General features: G+C 52.7%; 1 protein-coding gene across 1 annotated transcript in view; it reads right to left on the reverse strand.

Annotated features, from left to right (window-relative positions):
* The window catches only part of Olfm1 (olfactomedin 1), a 36,711-nt gene extending 24,323 nt beyond the window's left edge, over nucleotides 1–12,388 (reverse strand). The window contains exon 1 of the mRNA XM_055600697.1: nucleotides 12,206–12,388. Within this exon, the coding sequence (XP_055456672.1) occupies nucleotides 12,206–12,271 (66 nt within the window). The 5' untranslated portion in view covers nucleotides 12,272–12,388. The remainder of the gene's footprint in view (nucleotides 1–12,205) is intronic.
* Nucleotides 12,389–22,592: the final 10,204 nt, after the last annotated feature.

A 22,592-nucleotide genomic window follows, 5' to 3' on the forward strand; every position in this document is an offset into this window, starting at 1 on the left:
TGCCCCCTCCGCCCGCCGCCGCCCGCCCGTCTCAGCCGCCCTGTGCGCCCTGGCCATCGCCGCGCCGCCCCGGCGCCGGGAGGTGATCAGGCGGCCCTGCCCGGCGCGCGCTGCCTGCCCGCGCTGCCCGCCGCTGCAGCGTCCCTGCACGCTCCGCTGCCGAGAAGGGCCACCGGGTTCTGAGCGCGGCTCAGGCTGCGCGCGGGGGCCGCGGCCGGGGGGCGGGGACAAGGCCGGGCGGCAGCCGACGCAATCTGCCCAGGAAATGGGTGGATTTTTTCTCCGAGCTCTGGCTCCGCGCCGCCCCCTGGCTGCAGTCAGCGAGGTTTGCAAACCAGTCGGCCTAAGAGTTAGGGTCACTCAGGAGGACGGAGAAAAAGCCGCCACAAACCATTAAGAATAAAACCTCAGAAATCTCGCATGGCACCTATCACTGCAGCTTTCTCGATCACCCTCATGGCCCAGTCTCACCGAGGCCCCAGCCTGCTTGCGGTCAAGGGTCTCCTTGCTGCTGTGGCCCAGTCTTCCCAGGTGGATTGGGTCCTAGTTAGTTTGGGGTGTCTTCTGAGCCCCAGCGGGGAAGAGGGGCACGGGTGGAGTCTCCAGTGCCAGCGCAGGAGTAAAGAGGTGGCTACAAAGTGAAAGACACTCTCGGGAGCCTTGGGCAACTACCTCAGAAGGCAGGGACAGTTGGAATTTGCGGGGTGGGGGGCGCTTTGAGGAGCAGGCTTGAGCAGAGAGGGGGCTGGTGTGCCGGCTCTGCCCAGCAGGGGGTGCAGGAGAGTGCGCCCACCTACCATCAGGCGCTGCTGGAAGCTTAGGGCTCAGGAGGAGCTAGAGACCACACCCGTGATTGTGGTCTGTGGTGTGTGCAGAGGGGGTAGGGCGTCTGGTGTCTATGCTGTGGGCTTATATAGACAGGGACCCAGCTCAGGAGCATGGCAAGCTTCAGCAGTGTCTGTGCCAAGACCTGTGAGTCTCAGCACAACAGTGCAGCCGGTGAAACACCTTCATAGTGCTTTTGACTTTGCAGCAGCCCTCTGAGCTGAGGAGGGCCAGGTCCTGTAGGCATTCCTCCAAGTTGTCAGAGCCCTGGGCAGGGAAAGACATCCTACCTCCATGCCCCACTGCACTCTTTCCCACCTGCTCAATTATACTCTCTGGAAGGGGAGGGCGGTGGTGGAAGAGATGTCAGGACAAAGAGAGACTTCCTGGTATCTGCCAAGAGGGATATGACACCTCTCTGGGGCTTGTCTGTGTGTTCAGTCCCATTGACAGAGAAAACTTCAACGACAGCCAAGATGATCCTGGCCTGAGCACTGGGTGTGAGGCCTGCTGGCTCAAAAAGTCAATTGGAGTTGTTTCTCTGGTTAATGCATGGCAGTCATTGGTGCCTCCGGTTTGGAGCAGATGCCAGCAAATTACAACTCTTGGAGAAGGGCACCATCTCTCAGTGAAAGCTGGTACTGCATGCCAGTCACACCCAGTGGTCCTGCCGGATTCAGCAGCCACAGACACGCAAAGGCTCTGCCCCACCTGCATATTTCACACAGACTCAGGGCCATGGCTCTGTCTGCCGAAGCCATACAGGCTTGCTTCCCACTTCACAAAGGCAGGGAACACTTACCGTTTACCAACAATTTCAAACCCAGCCCAGCCCAGGCCACAAAACTCTCAGGCCTACTCAGGAGTCTCGACTGTTATTGAACACCTACTTAATGCAAGATACAAGGTGCAGCATGCCCAAAGCTCTGTGTCAGATGCAACATGGAGATCATAACTGTCTTTGTTAGGCACACTCTATTGCCAGGAACTGCTAACCCTTTCCTGCTCTCTAACAGGCAGATGTCGCTGCAGGAGGGAGGCCTCCAGTGACCCGTCTACATACAGACCTTGGGGGTAAAGCTGATTTCTGCCATGAACTTCCAAAAGATTGTGACCCAGCAAATAACTTAACTCTTATTGTGACTCAGCTCTCCCACCTGCAAAATGGGCTTAACAACAGGAGCTTCCCTCTGTGAGGTGTTACTAGGATAAAGGATTGGTGCAGGAACAAACCAGTCATCGACACTTTTCAAACGACACGCTGGGCTCAGCCAGCAGCTTACACTGGGCAGGCTGTGGAGCTGGGCTTTGATGCAAGTTGTGAGGCCCCTTTGACCTCTGACATCTTTCTGGAGTTGCTGTCAGTCAAATACCAGGAAGAAGTGAAAGTAGCTCCCCATAGGCGTGATCCCTTCTGGGAGGGGGATGGCTGGTAGACATATAACCACAGTTGTTCCGAGGAGCTCCTGACTCTGCCCTAGGTGAGTAATGTTCCACAGAGTTCACAATTGGTGTCCCGATTCAGAGGAGCTTAACTTAGCCGGGCTTTTGAAAGGAAATGGAATTCAGGGCGTTTGCAACAACGAAGCCTGGGTCTTTTTAAAAAGTCCCAGGGATAAGTAGGAAGCCTTCAGTACCACTGGCCAGGGACTGTCTCCTACCCTCACCAGGACAGGCCACTGTGGCATGACTTGGGCTCATAAGCCCATGTGAGGAGCCAGAGGTGTGGGGCTTCCCTAAGACTCGGCCGAGGAGCACTATGTAGTTGATGCAACTCACACAGAATGCACTGAGGGGAGCTGGATATTGACTTCTCAAGATCCCTGGGAACCAAGCTGACACCAAAGGGCAATCATTCAGCCAGGTGGAAGCAAATCCTAACCCTACCCACACTGATGCTTGCCAAAATTACATGATCCCAGAATGTGTCTAAAGTGACAGAGAGCTGATGAAACACACATCTGATGACCTCATAGTGTGATCGGAACAGATATGTACATTGAATACAGAACTACCCTTTCAGCTCCAACCCACATCTGACCCTCTTTCACCAGCATGCAAGCTCTCCACCTGCACCAGAGCCTTTCCACCAGCAGCCACACCTGAGCCTCTCCACCTGCACATGAGTATACTAGTACCTGAGCCTCTCCATCTCCACCTGAGCCTCTCCACCAGCAGCCATACCTGAGCCTCTCCACCTCCACCTGAGCCTCTCCACCAGCAGCCACACCAGAGCCTCTCCACCTGCACCTGAGCCTCTCCACCTCCACCTGAGCCTTTCCACCAGCAGCCACACCTGAGCCTCTCCACCTGCACCTGAGCCTCTCCACCTGCACATGAGTATATCAGTACCTGAGCCTCTCTACATGCACCTGAGTATTTCCACCTCCACCTGAGCCTCTCTGCCTGCACCTGAGTCTCTTCACCCAAACCTGAGTCTCTCCACCTATACCTGAACCTCTTTCACCTGTACCTGAGTCTTTCTCACCTGCACCAAGTTGCCGTACCTTCACCTGAGCTGATCTGAAGAGCCAAGAAGTTCAAGCTTCTTGGCTTGAACTTCCAACTCTTTCAGATCCGGAGCAAAGTCCTGCTTATGGTCTTTCCTAGGCTTGACAGGAGGGTTCTGCACCTTTGGCGTTTGTGAAGGACACCAGAAAGCACTGGAGTGTCATTTGACTTTGTGCGCTACACAGCACTTCAGAGGTGACTCTTGGATTGTGGAAGAATGCAGGCCTTTACATTAAAGTGTCTGTGGTACCAGACAACTCGGTGTTCCTAAGGAGGAACTCAAGCCCCAATTTCTACATGATTTCCCTTGAAGCAGGGGCTAGCCCACATTTGCCACTGAATGATCACCATACTGATGCAACAGTGTTGTTCTCAGACAGTCCTGTGGATTTTCCATACAGGGTGCTTCTTTGTTCTCACAGAAGCCCACAGAGGGGAGTCTACCCCCAGCTCTGCTTGGCTTTGGAAGATGGCCAGATTTTGCCCAGGAAGTGTGGAGTGACAGCCCATTCCCAGGGCAGAGCCTGTAAGCCTGGTAGTGCCCTTGCCCCTTGGATGTCTCAGCACCAGTCTGCTGAGTGTCAGGAGTGTGTAACCTATAGAATCTCAATCCTGCTGACCCAGAGAATCAGTTGGAGCCCTCCGTGGCACTTGCTCTTGAAGCTGGTGAGGTCTCAGAAGGCCCATGGTTCTGCCACCTGTGGTGTTACCTGTCTATTCTCATGCCCTGCCCTTACCCGTCTTGGCCTAGAATCTGCACAGTTGTATCAACAGCTGTGAAACAAGAATACTGACCTCCCTCCATAGGCCAGATTCCTTAGCTCTAAAAATGAGGGCTGAGTCTACAAGCTGAGGCAGGACACTTGCCCAGACATGTCCCTCCTGCCAGGGCTAGCACATGGTAGGCAGAGTGGGAGGGGTGCCATGACAGGACCATGAGGGGTGGGGATGCACAGTCCACCAGCACCACATCACCACCAGAGAACTGAGGCCACAGGACAGGAACCTGCTAAGGCGTCAAGGCCTGCAGTGACCACTTGGAGAGTAGCCGGCCTCCGGTCACGTCTTGGTGTTCCCAGCAGAGGAGAGTTCCATAAGACAAGCTCTGGGTGACACATGGAAGTACGAAAATGTCTCTGTGGCCTATTTTTAAATAGTTTAAGAAGAACAGGAGAAGGGCAAGAGAAGAGAAAAAACTAGAAATGAAGGAGAAAGAGGAAAGAGAGGTAGGGGAGAGGGAGGAGAGATACAAAAGACCAACAGAGACCAGGAGAGACTGGAATAAAAGGACTGAGATAAAGACAGAGAAATACAGAGATAGACAGACAGACAGGGATAGAGAGACATTGAGACACAGAGAAAGAATGAAGACAAAGGCATTTATAGAGGGACAGAGACAGAGGGATGGAAACACAAAGAGAGGAGCAGAGAGACAAAGATTCCCACATGGAGCTACTTCTTTCCTCCTTACCTACCCTTTTCATCTTTCTCAGAGGCGGACAGAACATTCTGAGAATAGGAAAATGATTGCTTTTAGCCCAGGACATTCTTCCTGCAGCCACAAAAGGGCCCACAGGCAGCCGAGCCATTCATTCCCCCACATTAAGCTCATATGTGTCCTCCAGAAGCACAGGCCTCTGGGAGTATAGATGGGTGATGTTGTGCTCGCCACCCCGCCCATCAGCCTGGATCCTTGTACTTTAGACTACCACCCACAGGCCAAGGGTATGTGACCTGCCATTTTTGGCATATTTGGCATTTTTAACAGCTTTGGGTGCCACACATGTCTTGGTGCCCTTGCTCTCTGCCTGTTCCGTGGAAAGTGATGGAGAGAGGAGCTGTCCTTCCCTGTGGCCCTGAATGAGAAGGCAGAGCTGCCAGGGCCATGAGCAGGAATCACACTACAGCCACCAGGAGCCACTGAATTTGGGGTTTGGGTCAGAAGAGCTAGCAAGAGAGCTAATTCAGGGACTTGAGGTCCTCTGATATTTTGTCCTTTTTTTTTTCTGCTCTGGTTCCAACTATTCAAGTCTCCCAGTGACCAAGTGCCACACCCTTCTAGCGGAAGAATCCGTGACTCTCAGCTGTTCCTAAGACAGTGTCCCACACTGAGGCCTGGCATTCTGTGTTTCTAGCTCAGGGTCTCTGGATGCACTCTGTTCATCCAGAGAGCTGACTGCCATGCAGCTTCCCTGGGCCTTAGCAGTGCCTTTGCTCCTCTCTAGCTTCTTTCATTAATGTCTGTGGGAAGCCTCAGCCAAAGTACCCTCAGCTGTCCAGTAGAATTGGAGCCAAACCCTGGCACCTCCCAAGTGGACACATTTCCCTAGGCGCTAACCTGCAGTTTCTGGGAGCTACAAAGACTCCATTTCCTCCTTCCCAGGAGAGAGGAGTCTCCATAGCTGAGGATCGGCTGACTTCCCTGGCAGCAGCACCTGACCTAGATGTGAATTACGCTATGCACGATTAGAGAAATAACGTTGACTGTGGGTGTCCAGCAGGGAGTAGAGGAACATGGAGGATGTCATACCTGCTCAGCTGGGGACCCTGATGCTGTCAAACTCTGTAGATGGCCTCTTGCTCTCTGAGCTTCCTGCTTTCCCTGAACCCTGTCCCCCCTGCTGCAAAGAGGCCTTTTGCTGCAGAGCCAAGGCTGAACTGTGAAGATTCTCTGCTGTCTCTAACAAAGACTTTGCTGTCCTGAAGAAAACTCCTTCCTGCAAGTCACTAGTGTCACTGATAGGCACATCACGGTAGGCAAGCCCTCTGCCTGACTGCCACACAAGTGAATCACAGGACTAGACTCAGGGGCCAGGCACCCCCACGTAACAGAGCAGGCACAGCCATGTGTTGGGTGGGTGGCAGCGTGTAGGGACTCACATACTAAAGGCACAGTTACTGGAAAAGCTTCTCCCCATTTCTTTGAGTTCTGCTGTGCTGAGCTCAGCACCCTGTGACACACTGAGAAATGCACCTGTGTTCTCTCTTTGACCCCCAGACACGGGGCATCGCCTGCAGCCAGTGGGAATTTCCTTCCTCAGAGCCTGTAGGACAGCCATTCTGTATACTGGGGTGGAAGGAGAACAAATCCTCAGGGGTGAGGTACGAGCCCACTGGTTTGGACAGAATGCCTTCAGGTAAGTAAGATCACTACTGGGTGACTAGGCAGAGATGCTGGGGAGTCAGTGTCCTCCCATCTCTCTCTCCCTTTCCCTTCCTTCCCACTCTCTCTCCTCCCTCTCTCTTTCTTTCTCTCTCTCCCTCTGTGATCTCTCTGTTATCAAGCTGTTATCATTTTGTTGTTGTTGTTTGATTGGTTAGAGAAAGAGCCTTTGTAGCTAGCCCAGGCTGGCCTCAAACTCAAGACAATCCTGCTTCGGCCTCCTGAATGCTGGGATTATAAACATGAGCTACCACACCTAGCTTCAGGTTTTATTTTGAGATGGGGTCTTGGGTAGCCCAGACTAATCTCAAACTCACTGTATAGCTGACACTGAGCATTTGATCCTCCAGCCTCTACTCCTGAAGGCTGGGATGACAGGTGTTCTCCACCAAGCTCAGCTTCACGTGGCACTGAGGACAGAACTCAGAAGGGCCTGTGTGCGTGCTTGGCAAGCATTCCACCAACTGAGCTATATTTTGGGGTGCCAGCCCTGTGGAGCAAAGAGATAGCTCCACATGTTCATATCTGTAAAGAAGCTACTCTTACCAGCTGTCACCTGAGCACTGTTCATGAGCTTTAACCCAGGTTCAGAGAGTAGCAGATGGTCCAGGCAGAAAAACCTATTGCTGAGAATCCTCAAAAAAGGGTGGGACACAGATAGATGGTGCTGGTCCCTTTGAGGAGGCCCAGATATTCCCTGCACTGTGCAAACTGCACAGATCTTGCAAGGGGTGTGGCCACACTCACAGAGATTGGGTGATCTAGAGATCTGTAAATAGGTGACATCTGTTCCACATGGCTACGTTCTACTTGTGACTTCTGGAATCTCAAGTCACTGAGCAAATGCTGAGGAGGCACTGGACTCCCATGCATTCCCTGCAAAGACTGAGCCAAGGAACCCCAGCATACATTGTCAGATCTCCCTGGGCCTCTGCAGGTGAAGGGACCCACCTGAGGCCTGAGCCTTAGTGGGAGGACAGAAACCCCAACCATGGCCTCAGACCTTATGTTTGCTCCTTTCCCTGCTTCCTCTTGAATGTTAAATGTCCAGGTCAGCATCTTCTCCCACAGCTAGACAGCTACCCACAGCTCTGTACCACAGAGGCTGGTGTGACCTGAGCACACAGCAGGCACCTCCTCTTTCAGGTGCTTCATGCCACAGAGCTGTTTATTGTTCTCTCTGTTTTAGCAGGCACCCAGATTTCAGGTATCAGACAGCTGGGCTGCACCTGGGGCCCCCACAAAGGTTTTTCTTTCTCCTCCCTGGGCCTCAGAGTCCTCATTTTAAGAACGAGGGTGAGCCCAGGTCATAGGGACATTATGGTATGAAAACCTCAGTCCCCCTACTTATGCCTGATGGGAGGAGGACACAGACAGTGCCAGCCCTCAGCAGAGGTTGACCTCTCAGCACCCTGAGCCCCTGGGAGCTTCCATATGAATAACAATCTGAAAAAGAGTTAAGAGGTGGGGGTGAGGCTTTCCTTTTCACCTCCCACCCTCTATTGGACTGCAGTGGGACAAGCCAACAGGTACTGGTCTCTGCCAGGCTGCAGAGAAACAGCATCTCTCAAAGCTGCAAGCAGCCTCTTCCCATCAGGCCAGTTCCTCGTGCATCTAATTCAGTGTACCTGGCAATTAGTCTGTATCACCTTACGCAGTGATGTTAATACTGATTACAGGGCCTGATAACTTTAACAATAAATACCACCAAAGGCGGACAACCACTAGCTCTTGATTGTGGGAGGCGAAAGCGGAAGTGGAAAGCAACTTGCTATTCTTGTGAGGGATTTAAGGTACTGTGCTCCTTGACTCTGTGTTCTCAAGCCTCCCTGTCAACAAGGTAGGCTCCAGGTATTAGAGTCTGTGTCTCAGAAGCCGGGCACTTGTGTTCATAGGTATCACCAGCCCCTGAGTAGTGCCCAGCTCTAGCACAGAGTTCTGAAATAACAGTTGTAGGAAATGGGCCCAGTCTGGCCTGGCTCCCTGTATCCTGCTCATCATACGTGCTGTGTGACCAAGGCAGATGAAAGGCTGGGCAGATGAGGAAGGTGTCCATGGGACCCCTTACTGGGATTCTGAGAGATGAGGTTAATGTCACCTGCTCTGTCTCTACCTGTCCTATCCACAAAGCTAGCCAGGTGTGGCCAGGTGCCTGGTGTGGGCCAACTGTGCAGACACCAACAGTGACAGTCTACCAGACTAAAGGACCAAGTGTGCAGTGATCACTCAACAAAAACAGAAATGGAGCAACAACTCTGACAGCATTAGCTGGCATGAGGGGAAGTCTATAAGCATTTACAGTGTTGGCCTCACTGGAGTGTCTGGGACACTGTATTGTTAGGGAAAACCATGCTGGGCTGGATGTGATGGCTAATGAGGAGCTGGCCCCCAGCAGCCACCAGAGCACAGGGTAAAGGAGGGAAGGTTTCTGGGCCCTTTGTCAACAGCAGTCTCTGTAGCCCCTTTTTCTTCCTGTGTCCTCCTCCCTATCTTCCTGCTTGGGGTCACCCAGAAACAGCTCTAGCACTCAGCTGAGACACCACCCTTCTCCTCCACTTCTTCCATTCACAGCTAGAGCACTTGGTGCAGACAGCTCTTGTGTTAAATGACACGGCAGAGCCTTACATCTTCCCACAAAGTGTACTGCCCCAGATGATGATGACAAGGACTTGGATTTGTGTGTCATCATATGCCCAGGCCTGAAGAGGTCAAATACAACCAGCTGGTGGCCAAGAAAGGCTTGTTACAGAAAAGGGCTGCTGAGTGGAGCAGACCCAAGAGTGGGATAGGAGGTGTGTTGGACAGAGAAGTCCATGAAATTACCCCATTTAATCTTCCTTGTTCTAAAACCATCAGACTCAGAGAGGTTAAGACCTGGCTCAAGGTCACCTGGTCAGTGTTTAGTGTGGCTAGTAAGAACAAACCCCCTGATTCAAGTTCATTGCTGAAGATCTTCCCAGCCCTTATCCCATACCCACAGACCACACTTTTATCTAAGCTGAGGCTTGGACTGGGCTGTGCATGGGCCTGTGGACCAGGGAGCCCCTGTCATGCCCCTGACCCAGCACTGAAGTAAACAACCAGTGCCCCACTGGGAGACTCCTGATGATGCCACTGACAGCTCTCAAAAAGTAAAAAGGACAACCTTTTATTGAAAACCACAGAACAAAGCCACACCAAGTGGCTTTCTGTCTGAGGACAAAGGTCATGAGGGCCACAGCTTTGCATGGAGCAAGCTGTCAATCAGCACTTGGCATTTGATTGAGTGGACCATCATGAGCCAGCTGCTGAGAGAACAGATGGCCCAGCACGTTCTCCATGCCCCCACCTGCCTGGCCTAGATCCCACAGGCAGCCCTCACTATGGGCTAGGGTGGCCCATCCATCTCTGACTGGTTCGAATGCCCACCAATACCAGTACCACCCTGGGATCTTGGGTTCCCACTTTTTGGAAGAGCTGAAAGCAAATGTGGCTGTGGGGAGTACTTTCCCTGCCATGGGAGTGGAAGAAGGATGCATTCTGAGCCCCAAAGTTATTCTAGTGGTGTCTCTTGTCACAGTAGGATTGAAGAAGCAGATTTCCAGGCATGGATATCCTAAGGGACCAACTGACTCAGTGCAGCTCAAGCTGTCATCACTGACTGTGAGAACCACCTGTCCCCATCCCAATGGGGCCCCTGACCGCAGAACCCAGACAGAGAGCTCTGAGCCTTCCTAGACTAAACACATTTGGGTGGTTTGAGAGATCTTGGTCCACGAGACTTGGTGCTGAAATCCCGTCGCTGTCAGGGATAGCAGATTTCCGAGGCGAGATTCTACAAAGGAGACTTAAGGGGCTGGCCCAAGGAAGGCAGGTCTCTCAGTAGAGGTGAAGAGGGAGAGCCTATGGCTTTCTTCAGAGGAACCCCAGGCTCAGCTTCTAAGAGAGAACCTTCCAGGCAAGCAAAGTAACAACTTCTTTGTGTTTTAAACACCAGGCGCCGGGCTGGGGCTTGGGAGCTGACCAGGGTCCTGAAGGCATCCCTAAGGGAGGGCCTCCCTTTTGGAGACCACAGATGCGGGCATTGAGTGCACAGGGGTCTGCCCACGGCCGTTGGCTCTTGCTAGGATTTCAGGTTCTGTTAGCACAGACGGGCAAACACCACCATAGAGACAAAGGGTCCAAATGAAGCTGAACTAAAAGTTTTCTCCCCATTATAGCAGATCTTTGGAAAAACAAAAACCAAAAAACAAAACAAAGCAAAACCAACCAACCAACCAAAACAGATAGAGGATTTAGGGAGGAAAAGCTTCTTGAGTCCTCAGGTGCAAGAAAGAAAGAAAGAAAGAAAGAAAGAAAGAAAGAAAGAAAGAAAGAAAGAAAAACATTATGTGGGGACAGTCACTTCCAAGACCCACCCAGGACCCACTATCTCTGTGCCAAGATTTGCCAAAAAGGCACTGCCCTTTGTAAGGCTAGGCCACTGTTAAGCAAGATCTGTGTGGCTCTTTTTGGCACGTGTGTGTGTGTGTGTGTGTGTGTGTGTGTGTGTGTGCTCATTCATCCATCCATGCACCATGCCCAGCCAACATCCTCCTCCAGGCTTTCCCCAGAGGGACTATGGAAACTCCTTTGCCAGAGTTCCACAAAGCTCTTCTCTAGGGGAAACTGGCTGTCTGTCCAGGAAGCTCCAGGCAGAAGACATAGAGGGCAAGTGGAACAACAGATCCCACTGGCAGGTCGAGTCTAAACTGTGTCTCGGACGGAGGCAGCCAGGCAGCTTCCAGGTGAACAAGGGAAGCGTGTTCCGGAGTCTGCTCTCTGGTCTCCCTTGTCTCCTTTGTTTCCTCTTTTATTCTGAGGGAGGGGCAGAGGGAGGTAGGGAGGGTCCAGGCACATGGGGTTGGGATCAAAAGGTGGGCTGCCCACTCACCTTCTGGACTTTTGACTGTCAAGGGTGGAGGTCCTAACTCAGATCAAGGCACAGTGGCACCGGACAAAGGGCATTTTAATGTCACTCCCGAGCAGCCCCAAAGCTGGCAGGCTCTTCCCTGCGAGCACACACGAGCACCCTAGCAGCAGAGCAGCCTCCCAGCCGGGAGCTCCGGCTTCCCGAGCTGCGATTTTAAAATGGAGAACAGCCTCCCAGACACTCACTCCGGTCGCTACATTGTTCTAGACAGATGAGCGCTAGGCATCTCCAACCCGCACACGGAGAATCACTCATGCCTCTAGCCGCGTGCGGTCACAGCCCCCAAATCCTCCACGGCCAGCCAACAATGCACCCCAGCGCCTTGCAGCTGCCCTTCCAGGGCTTGGTGGCACCATGCCCATCGCGCAGAGGGTAGAGCTGTTCCCAAAGGGACAGACGGGCCACGGAGGGGGGTGTGTTGGGAGGCAGGAGTTAGGTATCTTCACTGGCAAGATGCCTAAGGGCTCGGTTGTGGCCTCTGTCTTCCCTACCAGATGACAAACCCAGAAAACGAAGCCCCCCGTTTACCCTCTGAACTTCTCAGGAGTGGGGAGGTGGTCTTGGGAGAGGGGCTGCCATGCCCCTCTGACCCAGGGCCGCGGAAACCCAGTCTAAATCAGCCTGCACCCGTCCCTCAAGCCCGGGGCCGCTCGGCACCCCGGTCTCCTCCTCAGCCCCAGCCCGGGGGACAGCTCCCCGACTTTGCCCGGCTCTCAGTGGCCCTGGCAGAGGAAAATGGCGTTGGTCACACGTACTTGGGTGAGTTCGGTGCCCATCACCAGGAGGACCAGGAGGCTGAGGAGCTTCCGGGCCGGTTGCATGTCTCGCGGCCGCTCCGACGTCCTGGCGTGCGGGGCCTGGGTACTGGCGGCCGGCGGCTGCGGGGACGTGGACGCGCTCCTGGCTGAGGCTGGGGCTCCGGCCGCGGCTCGGGCTCCGGCGGCGCCTGCTCAGCAGCCGGGGCGGGCGGCGCGCGGGCTGTGCTGCGCCGAACCTCCGCTCTGCATATTTATGGTCCCGGTTCCGGCGCGACTGCCTCTCGGGCAGGGCTTGGCTGGCGGGGCGGGGGCTGCGCCTGCTTTCCCTGCGCGCCAGGCGGGTCCCCGCGCGCCCGGGCTCGGCAGAGAGGCGCGCCCTGCGGAGCTCGGCGGCGCGCCCGGGCTGCAGCGATGCCAAAAGTTTGCTCCGTGAGGGGCGCGGGCGGGGGCGGCGCCGAGGGACCCACGCGCCTTGCTTGCGCGGGGAAGGGAGGAGGGAGGGCGGCGGCCGGCGGGTAGGCAGGCTGGGACAGGATGTGACATCAAAAAGGCGGGGGAAATTAAACTGGGCCAGACAACTCTATCTCGACCGGCCTTTGACCAAGAGGAGCCCAGGGACCCGCTTTGGAGACTCCGCTAGGGACAGAGTGGTGACAGGATGGGGCCCGGGAAGGCCCCGAGGGAAGGTGTTGAGGATGGGTGGAGTGACATCCCCAGAGGCCTGGTCCTTATGTTGCACAGGACATTCCTAAGTGACCCTTAAGGGACAGGGATGGCAAGGATGTTTCCAGAGGCGGTAGGGAGGGGGAAGCTGAAGTTAGGCCACCTGAGACTGGGAGAGGCCTTTTCCTGTCTCTGTAGGGTGGTCGGCTAGGGGCTGAAGTGTGAGTAGAGAGAGGTAATGGGTCCCATACCCAGGTAGGGGTTGGGGTGGGCGTCTGATCTTGTGTTGGTGTGCGTGGCACTCCACATAGGTTTGTTATATACATGCTGTGGGGTCTGTCTTTGTGCTGTCGCTCTCTTTACCACACATACCGATGCTCAGGAGAGGCAGACCCAAGGACCAGAAGAGAGTTCCCCACCGGGGCTGGGGCTTCTAAACCCCTCTGGGCCCAGCCTGTCCTCATCCCTTCTCCTGGCCCTGGAGTGCCCCAGCTAGGATGGAGATGCCCTTTTTTCATTTTCTTGCACCCAAAGCTTACGAGTGTAGTGAGTTTGTCTTGGGGCTAGGCTTGTCTTTCATTTAAATTGCACCCTTTGGGGGAGGAGTCCCCAAGGTATTTGCCAAGAAGCTTAGCGGCTGAAGGCTTTGGAAGCAGCTCAGCTGATCTGTTTCCATTATTTTGTTTTCAGTCTTTAGAAAATGAACGCTGTAAAGAAAATCCTCAATAGCAAATAGCAGAGCTGTGAGGGGATATGGCTCTATGCTTTTATGTCACAGGCAAGGATGGGAGACGGGATGGGGTAGGGAAGGGTGGGCCGGAGGGGTTGGGGTGGTTCTGGTGTGGGACTTACCCAGGGAGTTCCAAGCAAGGTGGGGTGTGAGATCCTGGCTGGGTTTCAGGAAGGCCTTTGCAAGGGCCACTCCAAGCCTCTGGGTGCTAACTCTAGGGAAGCGGCCCTGGTCTGTGTTTTGGATCATGAGTAGGCCAGGAGGTGGCTGGCCCCTTTTCAGATTCAGTGGCACGTGAATGGTGTCCTATGACACCCATCCTCCTGTGGTGAGTTCATCCCCATGGTAGCATCTGTCAAATGCCCTTCCTTTTCACTGTTGATCAACGTTTTGTTGGGCATAGCTATGAGGGTGGACCTTGTTTCTCTATCTGTCCACTTGTTCAGGGATTAGTCAGTGTTTGGTGTTTCCCTTCTTGGTTATTGCAGAAAGCTGCTGTGGCACTGAGCGTAAACACCTGTCTCGGGTGTTGCTTTCAGTTCCTGGAAATGAAGCGACTTGGGCCAGACGGTTGTATAATTTGAAAAGTAAGAGTGATCTGGGGAGATGGTAATTCTGCGCTGGGAGGTGGAGGTAGTGGGGTGGTCAGCCAGGGAGAGCTCCAGCTTTGGGGAGAGGAGTAAGGAATGGTTACTGAGAGCAAAGTTGTGTTTGAGGTTGTGAGAAAGGTTTTGAAGATAGAAGGAATGGCTGGAGAGAGTGGCGACTCATTCATGCTGCTAAACTGCACTTCAAATGTTTTTTATTGAATATATTCTTACCCCAACATACATATAATAAGGCAATAGATCCCGAACCTTTGACTTGCACACTTCAGATTTATTTTTATTTGTGTGTGTGTATTAGCGTACCTGCAGAAGCCAGAAAAGGACCCTGGTTCCCTTGGAGCTGGAGTTACAGGTGGTTGTGATCCTGTTGATATGGGCACTGAGAACTGAACTCAGGTCTTCTGGAAGAACAGCAAATGTGAGAATTTTGTGGAATTGTTATTAGTGTTGAATAAAACTTTTTGAAAATAAGTTATACAGTCTACAGATGTACGTCAATGATAGAGCATGCACAGGGCCCTGGGTTCTGTCCTCAGCACTACTCGCGCGTGCGCGCGCGCGTGCGCGCGCGCGCGCGCACACACACACACACACACACACACACACACAAACTTACACATATTGCATACCTTTAAAAAAAACACAAGACAATGAAGATAATGTCAAGGAAGCCCACTCCCACAACCATTGAGGTACCACTTGGACCTGGCACATCCATTCTTTTGTGAGTCTGAAAAGTAGATAAAAAGATGATCGTGAGTTTGTGCCTTTACAGCCACATGGCCTAACAGGTCTAGCCCTGCTTCTCAGTAGCTGCTATGATCCTAGCTGCTCATCCCCGGGTGCCCCTCCCATTCCTGCCATCGGAGTGATGATCAGGTTCCCACTCTGTGCCAAACCGATGGAGCGAGAACAGTCATGAGAGTCAAACACCTAGCCCTGTTTGCACACAGGGATGACTGGGGAAAGGGAAGAGAGTGGGCTTGATACTTGCATGTTCAACCTGAAACTTGACATACCTCCCCACAATGGTGTGGTGTTTGCCGATAACTTGTGCACACTTTCCTGCATGTCCTACTTCCTTGCTTATTTTAGTCAATGTTTTCAGTTTTATTTATTTTGATTTTTAAAATTTATTTGCATTATTTTTAATCCCGTGTCTGTGCAGGAGAGCTCAGGCATCCCCTGGAGGCTTGAAGAGGGTGTCGGGTCTCCTTGGAGTTACAGGTGGTTGTGAGCCACCTGAAATGGTTGCAGGAAACCTAACTCCAGGCCTCTGAAAGAGTAGCAACTGCTCTTAACAGCTGAGTGTCTCCAGTTCCCTGTTTCATTTTTTGAAATTTCTAAATGTTTAATTGATGCATAACACTTGCATTTCCTCCCACACACTTCCAGTCAATCACCTCTAGATTGTTGCTAATACTCAGTGCGATGTAAAACTGTATAAACAGTTATTATAATGTACCGTTTAGCCCGCTTCTGCAGCCTTCCATTCCTGTGAGCTATTTTTGATCTGTGCATTTGGGGACCTGCAGACATAGGCCAAAGCATCACACTGTAGCCAAATATAAAGCAAGGAGAGAGTAAAGCAGAGCTGAAGCCACTGGCTTTCCTCGATTTCATCATCACTGAGAAAAGACATCCTCACTTGAACTCTGTCATTCCAGTGTTGAAGGCTAGAGCTGGTGTGTTCAGTTCCTCAGTGCTCTGTTCTCGCCCCTTCTCTGACCTTGTACTGCCAAGGCTGAAGCCTATGCTGCTTGGCCCTACTTCAGTGTTGGGATAGGTGCAGTGGTCACTCTTCCTGTCCCACTGCCCACTGTCTTCTTTTGGACCCACCCTGTCTCAGAGTGGCCCAGTCCTCCAGGCCGTCAGGCCTTGTGCAGCTCTCCAGACTCAAGGCTTTCCTGTCTGGGAAGGCCACTTAGGGTAGTCCCAACCTCTCCGTGCCAGCCTTGAAACTCAGCTGTCTCAGACACTCAGTAGGTGCCCAGCCACCAGGGCTACCGAGTGCTGGGCTTGCTTGGTCTGCCCCACCTCCTAGCTCTCTAAGTACCTCACCCGCTGTCTTCCTGATGGACCAGCCAGCTTTCCTGGTGTGCCTCCTCAGGACACTGGTGAATCGATATGCTTTGTACTCCTTTAAGCCAGGCTTCCTGCTACCACTGAGCCTCGTTATAATGTGACAGAGTGTTGCCAAGGCAACGGCACTAACTCCCTGTCCTCTCTTCGAATTTCCTAGCAAATGGGGCCTGAAACCTTCCCAGCTGTCCAGCTTCAATGGGCCCTGCCACCAAGGCCAGAGCCTTCAGATGGCCAGCTTCCCTCTGACATGATGCAATTGAGCTGGTTACCCCACACAGTCTGCTATCTCCAGATCCCTGCTCTGCCTCCTCTCACCAAGCTTGTTGAGCGGGGTCTCATGAAAAACATTTGTTTAATTGGGAATGTACTAGTTGATAGGTACTGTGCCTAGAGCAGTCTGGAGATAGGGTCAATGGCAGATGGACTCATGCCAAGGACAACAGACTTGGACATTATGACCAGCTTTTTCTATCTGGGGAATGGTGGGGTGTCCGCTTACCCTTCTGTGTGTCCTGTGCTATTTCTGCAACATTCACAGTTACAGTCATGAAGATTCAACCCATCACCCCAATTTTTTTGCAATCCTTAGCCCTTCCTTTTGGGCTGGGCAGTAACCCATGTGCTCTTATAGTTCCTTGGCCTGAGGAAGACCTGGGGTGCTTGCATTCTTTGGGGGCCTCTGCACTCTTCTTGTCCTACGCAGCACTTGGGTACAGCATCTCCTGGCTAACCCTTTCCTTGCTTGTCCTCCTGGCCACACCAGCTGTGTTAAAGCCTGCCTCATCTCTTCTAGACAGCAGAGCAGGAATCCCACTTTGATGACCTGGCCTTCCAGCTCAAGTTGCCCAGGTGCTCCTAGAAATTGTTTGACCCTCCTTCTCACTCAGGCTCAGCCCCTGCAACCCCCAACTCTGTGTTCTTGCTCCTGTGGGGGAAACTAACTGGGAGCCCTCTGGGGAGCCTCGTGCACTACCCCATCTCCAGTCTGTGACCACAGGCCAGGTCTTCCCCCACTTCATCCGTAGATTGGTTAGCTCTGGCCCAGAAGACCAGCCTCTTGTCCCTGCTCTCCTGCCCTATCGTCCCCACCTGTTCATTCCCATCAGTACCAACACATGGCCGTTTGCTCAGAGCCCCTCTTTCCTGCCAGCCCCAGTCATGTTCACCTCCTAGTGCCCTGTGCAGAGCTGCAGCTCATCACGGACTGAGTCTTTGTGTGCCTCTCATTCTCCTTGGTGGCCTCTCATTCTCCAGGGTGGCACTGGACAAGGGCAACAGCAATGCCCACAGTCTAGCAATGTCTCCATCATCAACAGTGTCTCCACAGTGGCTGCCCCCCCCCCAGCCTCCCATACCATGGAGTCATGACTGCTTCTGGGCTGGGTACAGCTTTCCTTCCTACACCCTCAGGCTCTCTTAGCTTTCCTTAGCCCCTTGTGGTCCCACTAACCTGCCATCTTTAAAGGTGTCTCTGAGTTCAGGCCGAGGTGCTCCCTGCCAGGTACTCCTCCCTCCCCTCAGTACTCACATCCTTCCATGCCTGCAAAGTCTCTCTCTGGCCTGCAGCTGGCAGCTCTCTGGGACTGAATAACTCCCATGTCTGCAGGCCCACTCCAACCTAGTTAGCTCTGCCCAGCCTTTTGTCATTCCCACCAACAGTTTTCTCTTCCTGTTGCCGGAACTGAACTTACAAGGCTCACCCTGGCTCCCAGAGTCCTCCCAACCAGCCTGGTAGCAGATCATGTGGCTTGACTTCCAAACTCCCCAGGGTTCACAACCGTGGCCACCCACTTTCTGGTCTTCGGAGTTCTTTCTCTCTCTTTCTATCTCTCTAATAATTTTTGTTTGTCTTGTTGGTTTTATTTGTTTGTCTTCTTGTTGTTGTTGGTGGTTTGGCTTTTGTTGTTGTTGTTTTCTGAAACAGGGTTTCTTTGGGTAGACCTGGCTGTTCTGGAATTCACTTTGAAGACCAGACTGGCCTTGAACTCAGAGGTCCACCTGCCTCTGCTTCCTGAGTGCAGGGATTAAAGGTGTGTACCTTTAAGTAAGGAAAAGGACAAAACAAACAACCTTGGGTCATTGAGAAGGGGGAACTTCAATTGAGAAATGCCTCAGCATGTAGGCAAGTCTGGGGGGCAATTTTCTTGATTGATGATTAATGTGGCAGGCCCAGCCCTCTGTGTATCCTGGTTTGTATAAGAAACAAAAGACAACAAAATACTGATCAAATCAGTAAGTAGTGTCCCTTCATGGCCTCTGCTTCAGTTCCTGCCTCCAGGTTCCTGTCCTGGCTTCCCTTAATGGTGGACTGTGGTCAGGATATGTAAATCACCCATTTCCTAAGTTTCTTTTGGTCATGGTGTTTATTGCAGCAATAGAAATAAAACTAGGATACTCACTCTGACTCTCAACGCAAGAACATCATGGCCGCCCTGGACCTGCTTCATTTTCTGTGTAGCTCTCCTTACTGCCTGATGTGAGGCATATGAGTTCTCCTCCACTCAACTGCCCAAAGGCTGAGTGACCAGGCCTGCATACTAGAGGATGCTTAGTGTTCTGCAGCTGCCAGGGCTGGAGGACACAAACAGGGGACTTGGCCCAATAGACATTCATTTCTCCCCAAGTCTGGGGGCCAGAGTCCAAGACCAGGGCTGTGCTCCATCCTGCTCCCTTCACTGCCTGGTGCCCCATGCTGTGGCCACATCACTCCAGACTTCAAGGTCAGCTAATTCCCTCAGCCCCTCCTTCTGCCAGGCCACCTAGGTAGACCTCTGCATGTCAAATAGCCTCTGCTTTCCTGTCTCAAGGATGTTTGCATTTCCATTTAGTTCACATTTCCCACACAGAAGTCTGGCTGGCATGGCTGTGAGGCTTGGTGGCTTTGTGGAGGAAAGGCAGGAAGGAATAGCAGACACAGACACACACACAGAGACAGACAGACAAGACATAGAGGCAGACAGATTTAGAGAGGGGTAGACAGAGGCACACAGAAAGACACAAACAGATTTAGAGAGGGATAGACACAAATGGAGAGACACACAGAGCCTGGCAGTGGAGAAACAGAGACAAAACCACAGACAGAGAGAGGTAGAGACAGCAAGACAGAGTGTGCACAACGGGGGCAGGAAGAGGGTGTGAGGTGAAGATGAGTGGATACAGGGCCAGAGTGCATGACCTGTGAATTCTGTTCTTGTGAGAGCGTAGTCTTGCGGAGTCAATTAGGGAAGGGAAGTGTGTGGCTTTCATTTTGGGAATCTGCCTCTCAGTAGTGCTGGGATTGAGGGGAGCTGTGGGAAGAAAGGGAAACCAGCTAGTTTAGATGCATTGGTGTAGATTCTGCTTGGATAATGGGAAGAGGCAGCAAGAGGAACAGGGCAGGGAAGTCAAGTCAGTTCCACCTGCCAAGGCTCTGGGGTCAGTAAAGAGGCTCTGAGCAGGTATGCCTGTGGGGTATTGCACAGGGCAGCTGTAGCCCAGAGGTTCAGTATAGGCTGGAGGGCTGTTCAGCCTTCAGGGAATCCAACAAGCCCCCTTCGTGAGGGCGTCCACTTAGGCCAGGTGGCATGATAGGACAGACAGCATAGACCGGATGTGAAAATGGACAGGATGGGCAACTCAGACAGAGGGACCTTCATGGATCCCACCACCAGGGCCATGGTGAAGCCCAGACCACAAGTGGCTTGGGACACACCTGTCACTGGACACACTCAATAGGCTCATTCAGCTTGCTCCATGCCCAACGGGCAAAATGGCTCAAGATCCCCAGGAGTGGCCCAGAACCCCATTAATCAGTAAAAGGCCTCTACCCCTCCACACCAAATCAGAACCTGATACGCCAATGTCACCTTTGGAGTAGGTGCTCACTTGGTGGCCCTGGTTCCTGCTTGGGAGCACAGACTCTCAGCAAAAGGCAGGCAGGTTCTGGGTGGTCCCTACAGTGGATCTGTTGGGTGCAGGTTCTTCTGTGTGAGCAGGAAGGAGATGAGGTTGTGCTGATCCAGTCGTGGCTCACGGCCTCAGGACTATGTGTGCATTTGGCATGTTTGCAGGACACACACCCTCACTTCTATATTTGAGCATCCCTACCTCCACCTTCGAAAGCTGAGGAAGCAGGAGCTCAGGGTGTGAAGTCTCTGCCTCAGGTTGTGGCAGTGGATCTGCAGGCTTCCAGAGCTCGCATTCTTTCCAGCACCACGCTGCTCCACTTTGATTGGCTATTTCCCTACCAGGGCTGGATCTCACTCACAGCTGTGAGGTATCAAGGTACAGGAAGAGTTGGGAGAAAGGTGTGCCACTGCACATCAGCTTGTGCCAGGCTCTGAGTTAGGCTCTGTGCTTCATCTGAGGCAGACATGAGGGGATGTGGTGGCTCAGTGTTACAGGGCTGGGAAGGAGCAGAGGCTGTGCTAACTCCAGGACCCACAGAATCCAGTCCAAGCAACGCTCTCTCACCCATGGCTCCTTAGCTTCCATGGGGTTCTTACCTCCAAAGTACAAAAGTATATCTGTAGATAGGGTGCTGTAATGAGCTTGGAACCTCATCTGCTGTCTTCCTAGGGGTTCAAGTTAAGAACAATGACGTAAAGATACCCACGGGTTATTAAATCATCATTTGGTGTGGAAAAAGGTAAGAGGAGGTAAGATCCAGCTTTCCTATGCTTTTGTTTCATGTTCCATCAGAATTAGTCATGGGGGAGTGGGCAGAGAAAGGAGGAGAGGCAGGGAGAGGGGAGAGTCAGACACATGGAACAGAGAGAGTGGAGGGACAGAGTGGGGGGAGGAGGGAGAAGGAGAAGGAGAGAGAGAAGAAACAGGAAAAGGATGAAAGAGAGAGTGGAAAGAGGGAATCGAGAAAAAACAAGAATGAGGGAAAGAGGAGAGGGGGAGGAGAGGGCATAGGGAAGAGGGGGAAAGGGAGAGGTGAAACAGAAGGAATGAAAGAGAGAGGAGAAGGGAGAGAGATCATGAAAGGAGACAGAGATATAGGAGAGAGGGAAGGGAAGAAAGACAGGAAAGATAAACAGGGGGAAGAGAAGAGAAAAAAGGAGAATGGAGAAAGAGGGAGGGAAGGAGAAAGAAGGAGAAAGAGAGAAGAGGAGATGAGAGGATAGGATAGGAGGAGAGGAGAAGAGAGTAGAGAAGGGGAGGGGAGGAGAAGGGGAAGAGAGGGGAGGGGAGGAGAGGGGAGGGAAGGAGAGGAGAGGAGAGGAGAGGAGAAGAGAGGAGAGGAGAAGAGAGGAGAGGAGAGGAGAGGAGAGGAGAGGAGAGGAGAGGAGAGGACAGGGATTCTGTACCAAACCCACTTCCAGGAGCAATTACATAGGACATCTTGGTATGGACAGTGAACATGAACAAAGCAGGTCATTGGTTGACCTTCACATCCTTACATTTGTTTCCAGGTTTCTGAGCCTGAGAAGTGATGGCCATGCCAAAGGACCTAGCAAGGGCACTCCTGTGGGCCTTGGCTCCCCAAGTGACCAGCCAGAACCAGTACCATGTGTACTTCCAATGCTCTGGGGAGCAGATTCATGAGAAGTGAGGATGGGGAGGGGGGAACAGCAAAGGTCTCTGCCTCCTTGGCCATGTGGTGACTGCATCAAGGCCATGGAAGGGCTGTGGGTCATATGCTGGGACCAGATCTGCTTTGTACTACTGATAGGTTCGTGCAAAAAAGAACTCCCTGCCCCCGGTCCTCCAGGTGAGGGCTTGGATGGCTATGCTGGATTTGAGACTCTTTATCTGCCGTTGTCACCAGCACTTCAGACTCCCTCCACCAAAGCCTTTCCACCCTGGAAGCCACCCTGGACAGGAGGACTGTGGGCAAGAACTAGAATTCCAGGGTGGTCAGTCTGCTGAGGTCCACCCTGCTCTCCAAATCTCGGGTTTCATCTTTCCAGTTTAGATCTGCCTATGCCTCTTTGAGGGGTGTCTGGCATGGTCAAGAACATTCTGCTGTTAACTGGAGTTTTAGGGTCAGATCCTAGGCCAGCAAGATAGGCCCAGTCATTCCTCCTTAACAAGCTAATTAAAGAGACAGGGTAAAAAAGCAAGAAGGCGGGGGGAAGCTTGGTGGCTGTTCAACACGGTTACATTAGAATACAGACTGAGAGGCCCAGTGACCCCAAGTCTGTCTCCAGGTTCAGGTTTTAATAGAGGGCAAGAGGTATGTATAACTCAGCAGGCCTGGTCAATGTGTGGTTCCCCATACTGACCCGCCATTATGTCAACTCCAGTCTCTCCTGAAAGGTTGTCTCAACTGTAATAAATCTCTTCCTGGGAGAAAAGACCCCTGCTGTGA

The sequence above is a fragment of the Psammomys obesus genome, unplaced genomic scaffold (genome assembly GCF_907164565.1).
Source record: "Psammomys obesus unplaced genomic scaffold, mPsaObe1.curated_primary_1811, whole genome shotgun sequence".
In the NCBI taxonomy this organism is placed as follows: Eukaryota; Metazoa; Chordata; class Mammalia; order Rodentia; family Muridae; genus Psammomys; species Psammomys obesus.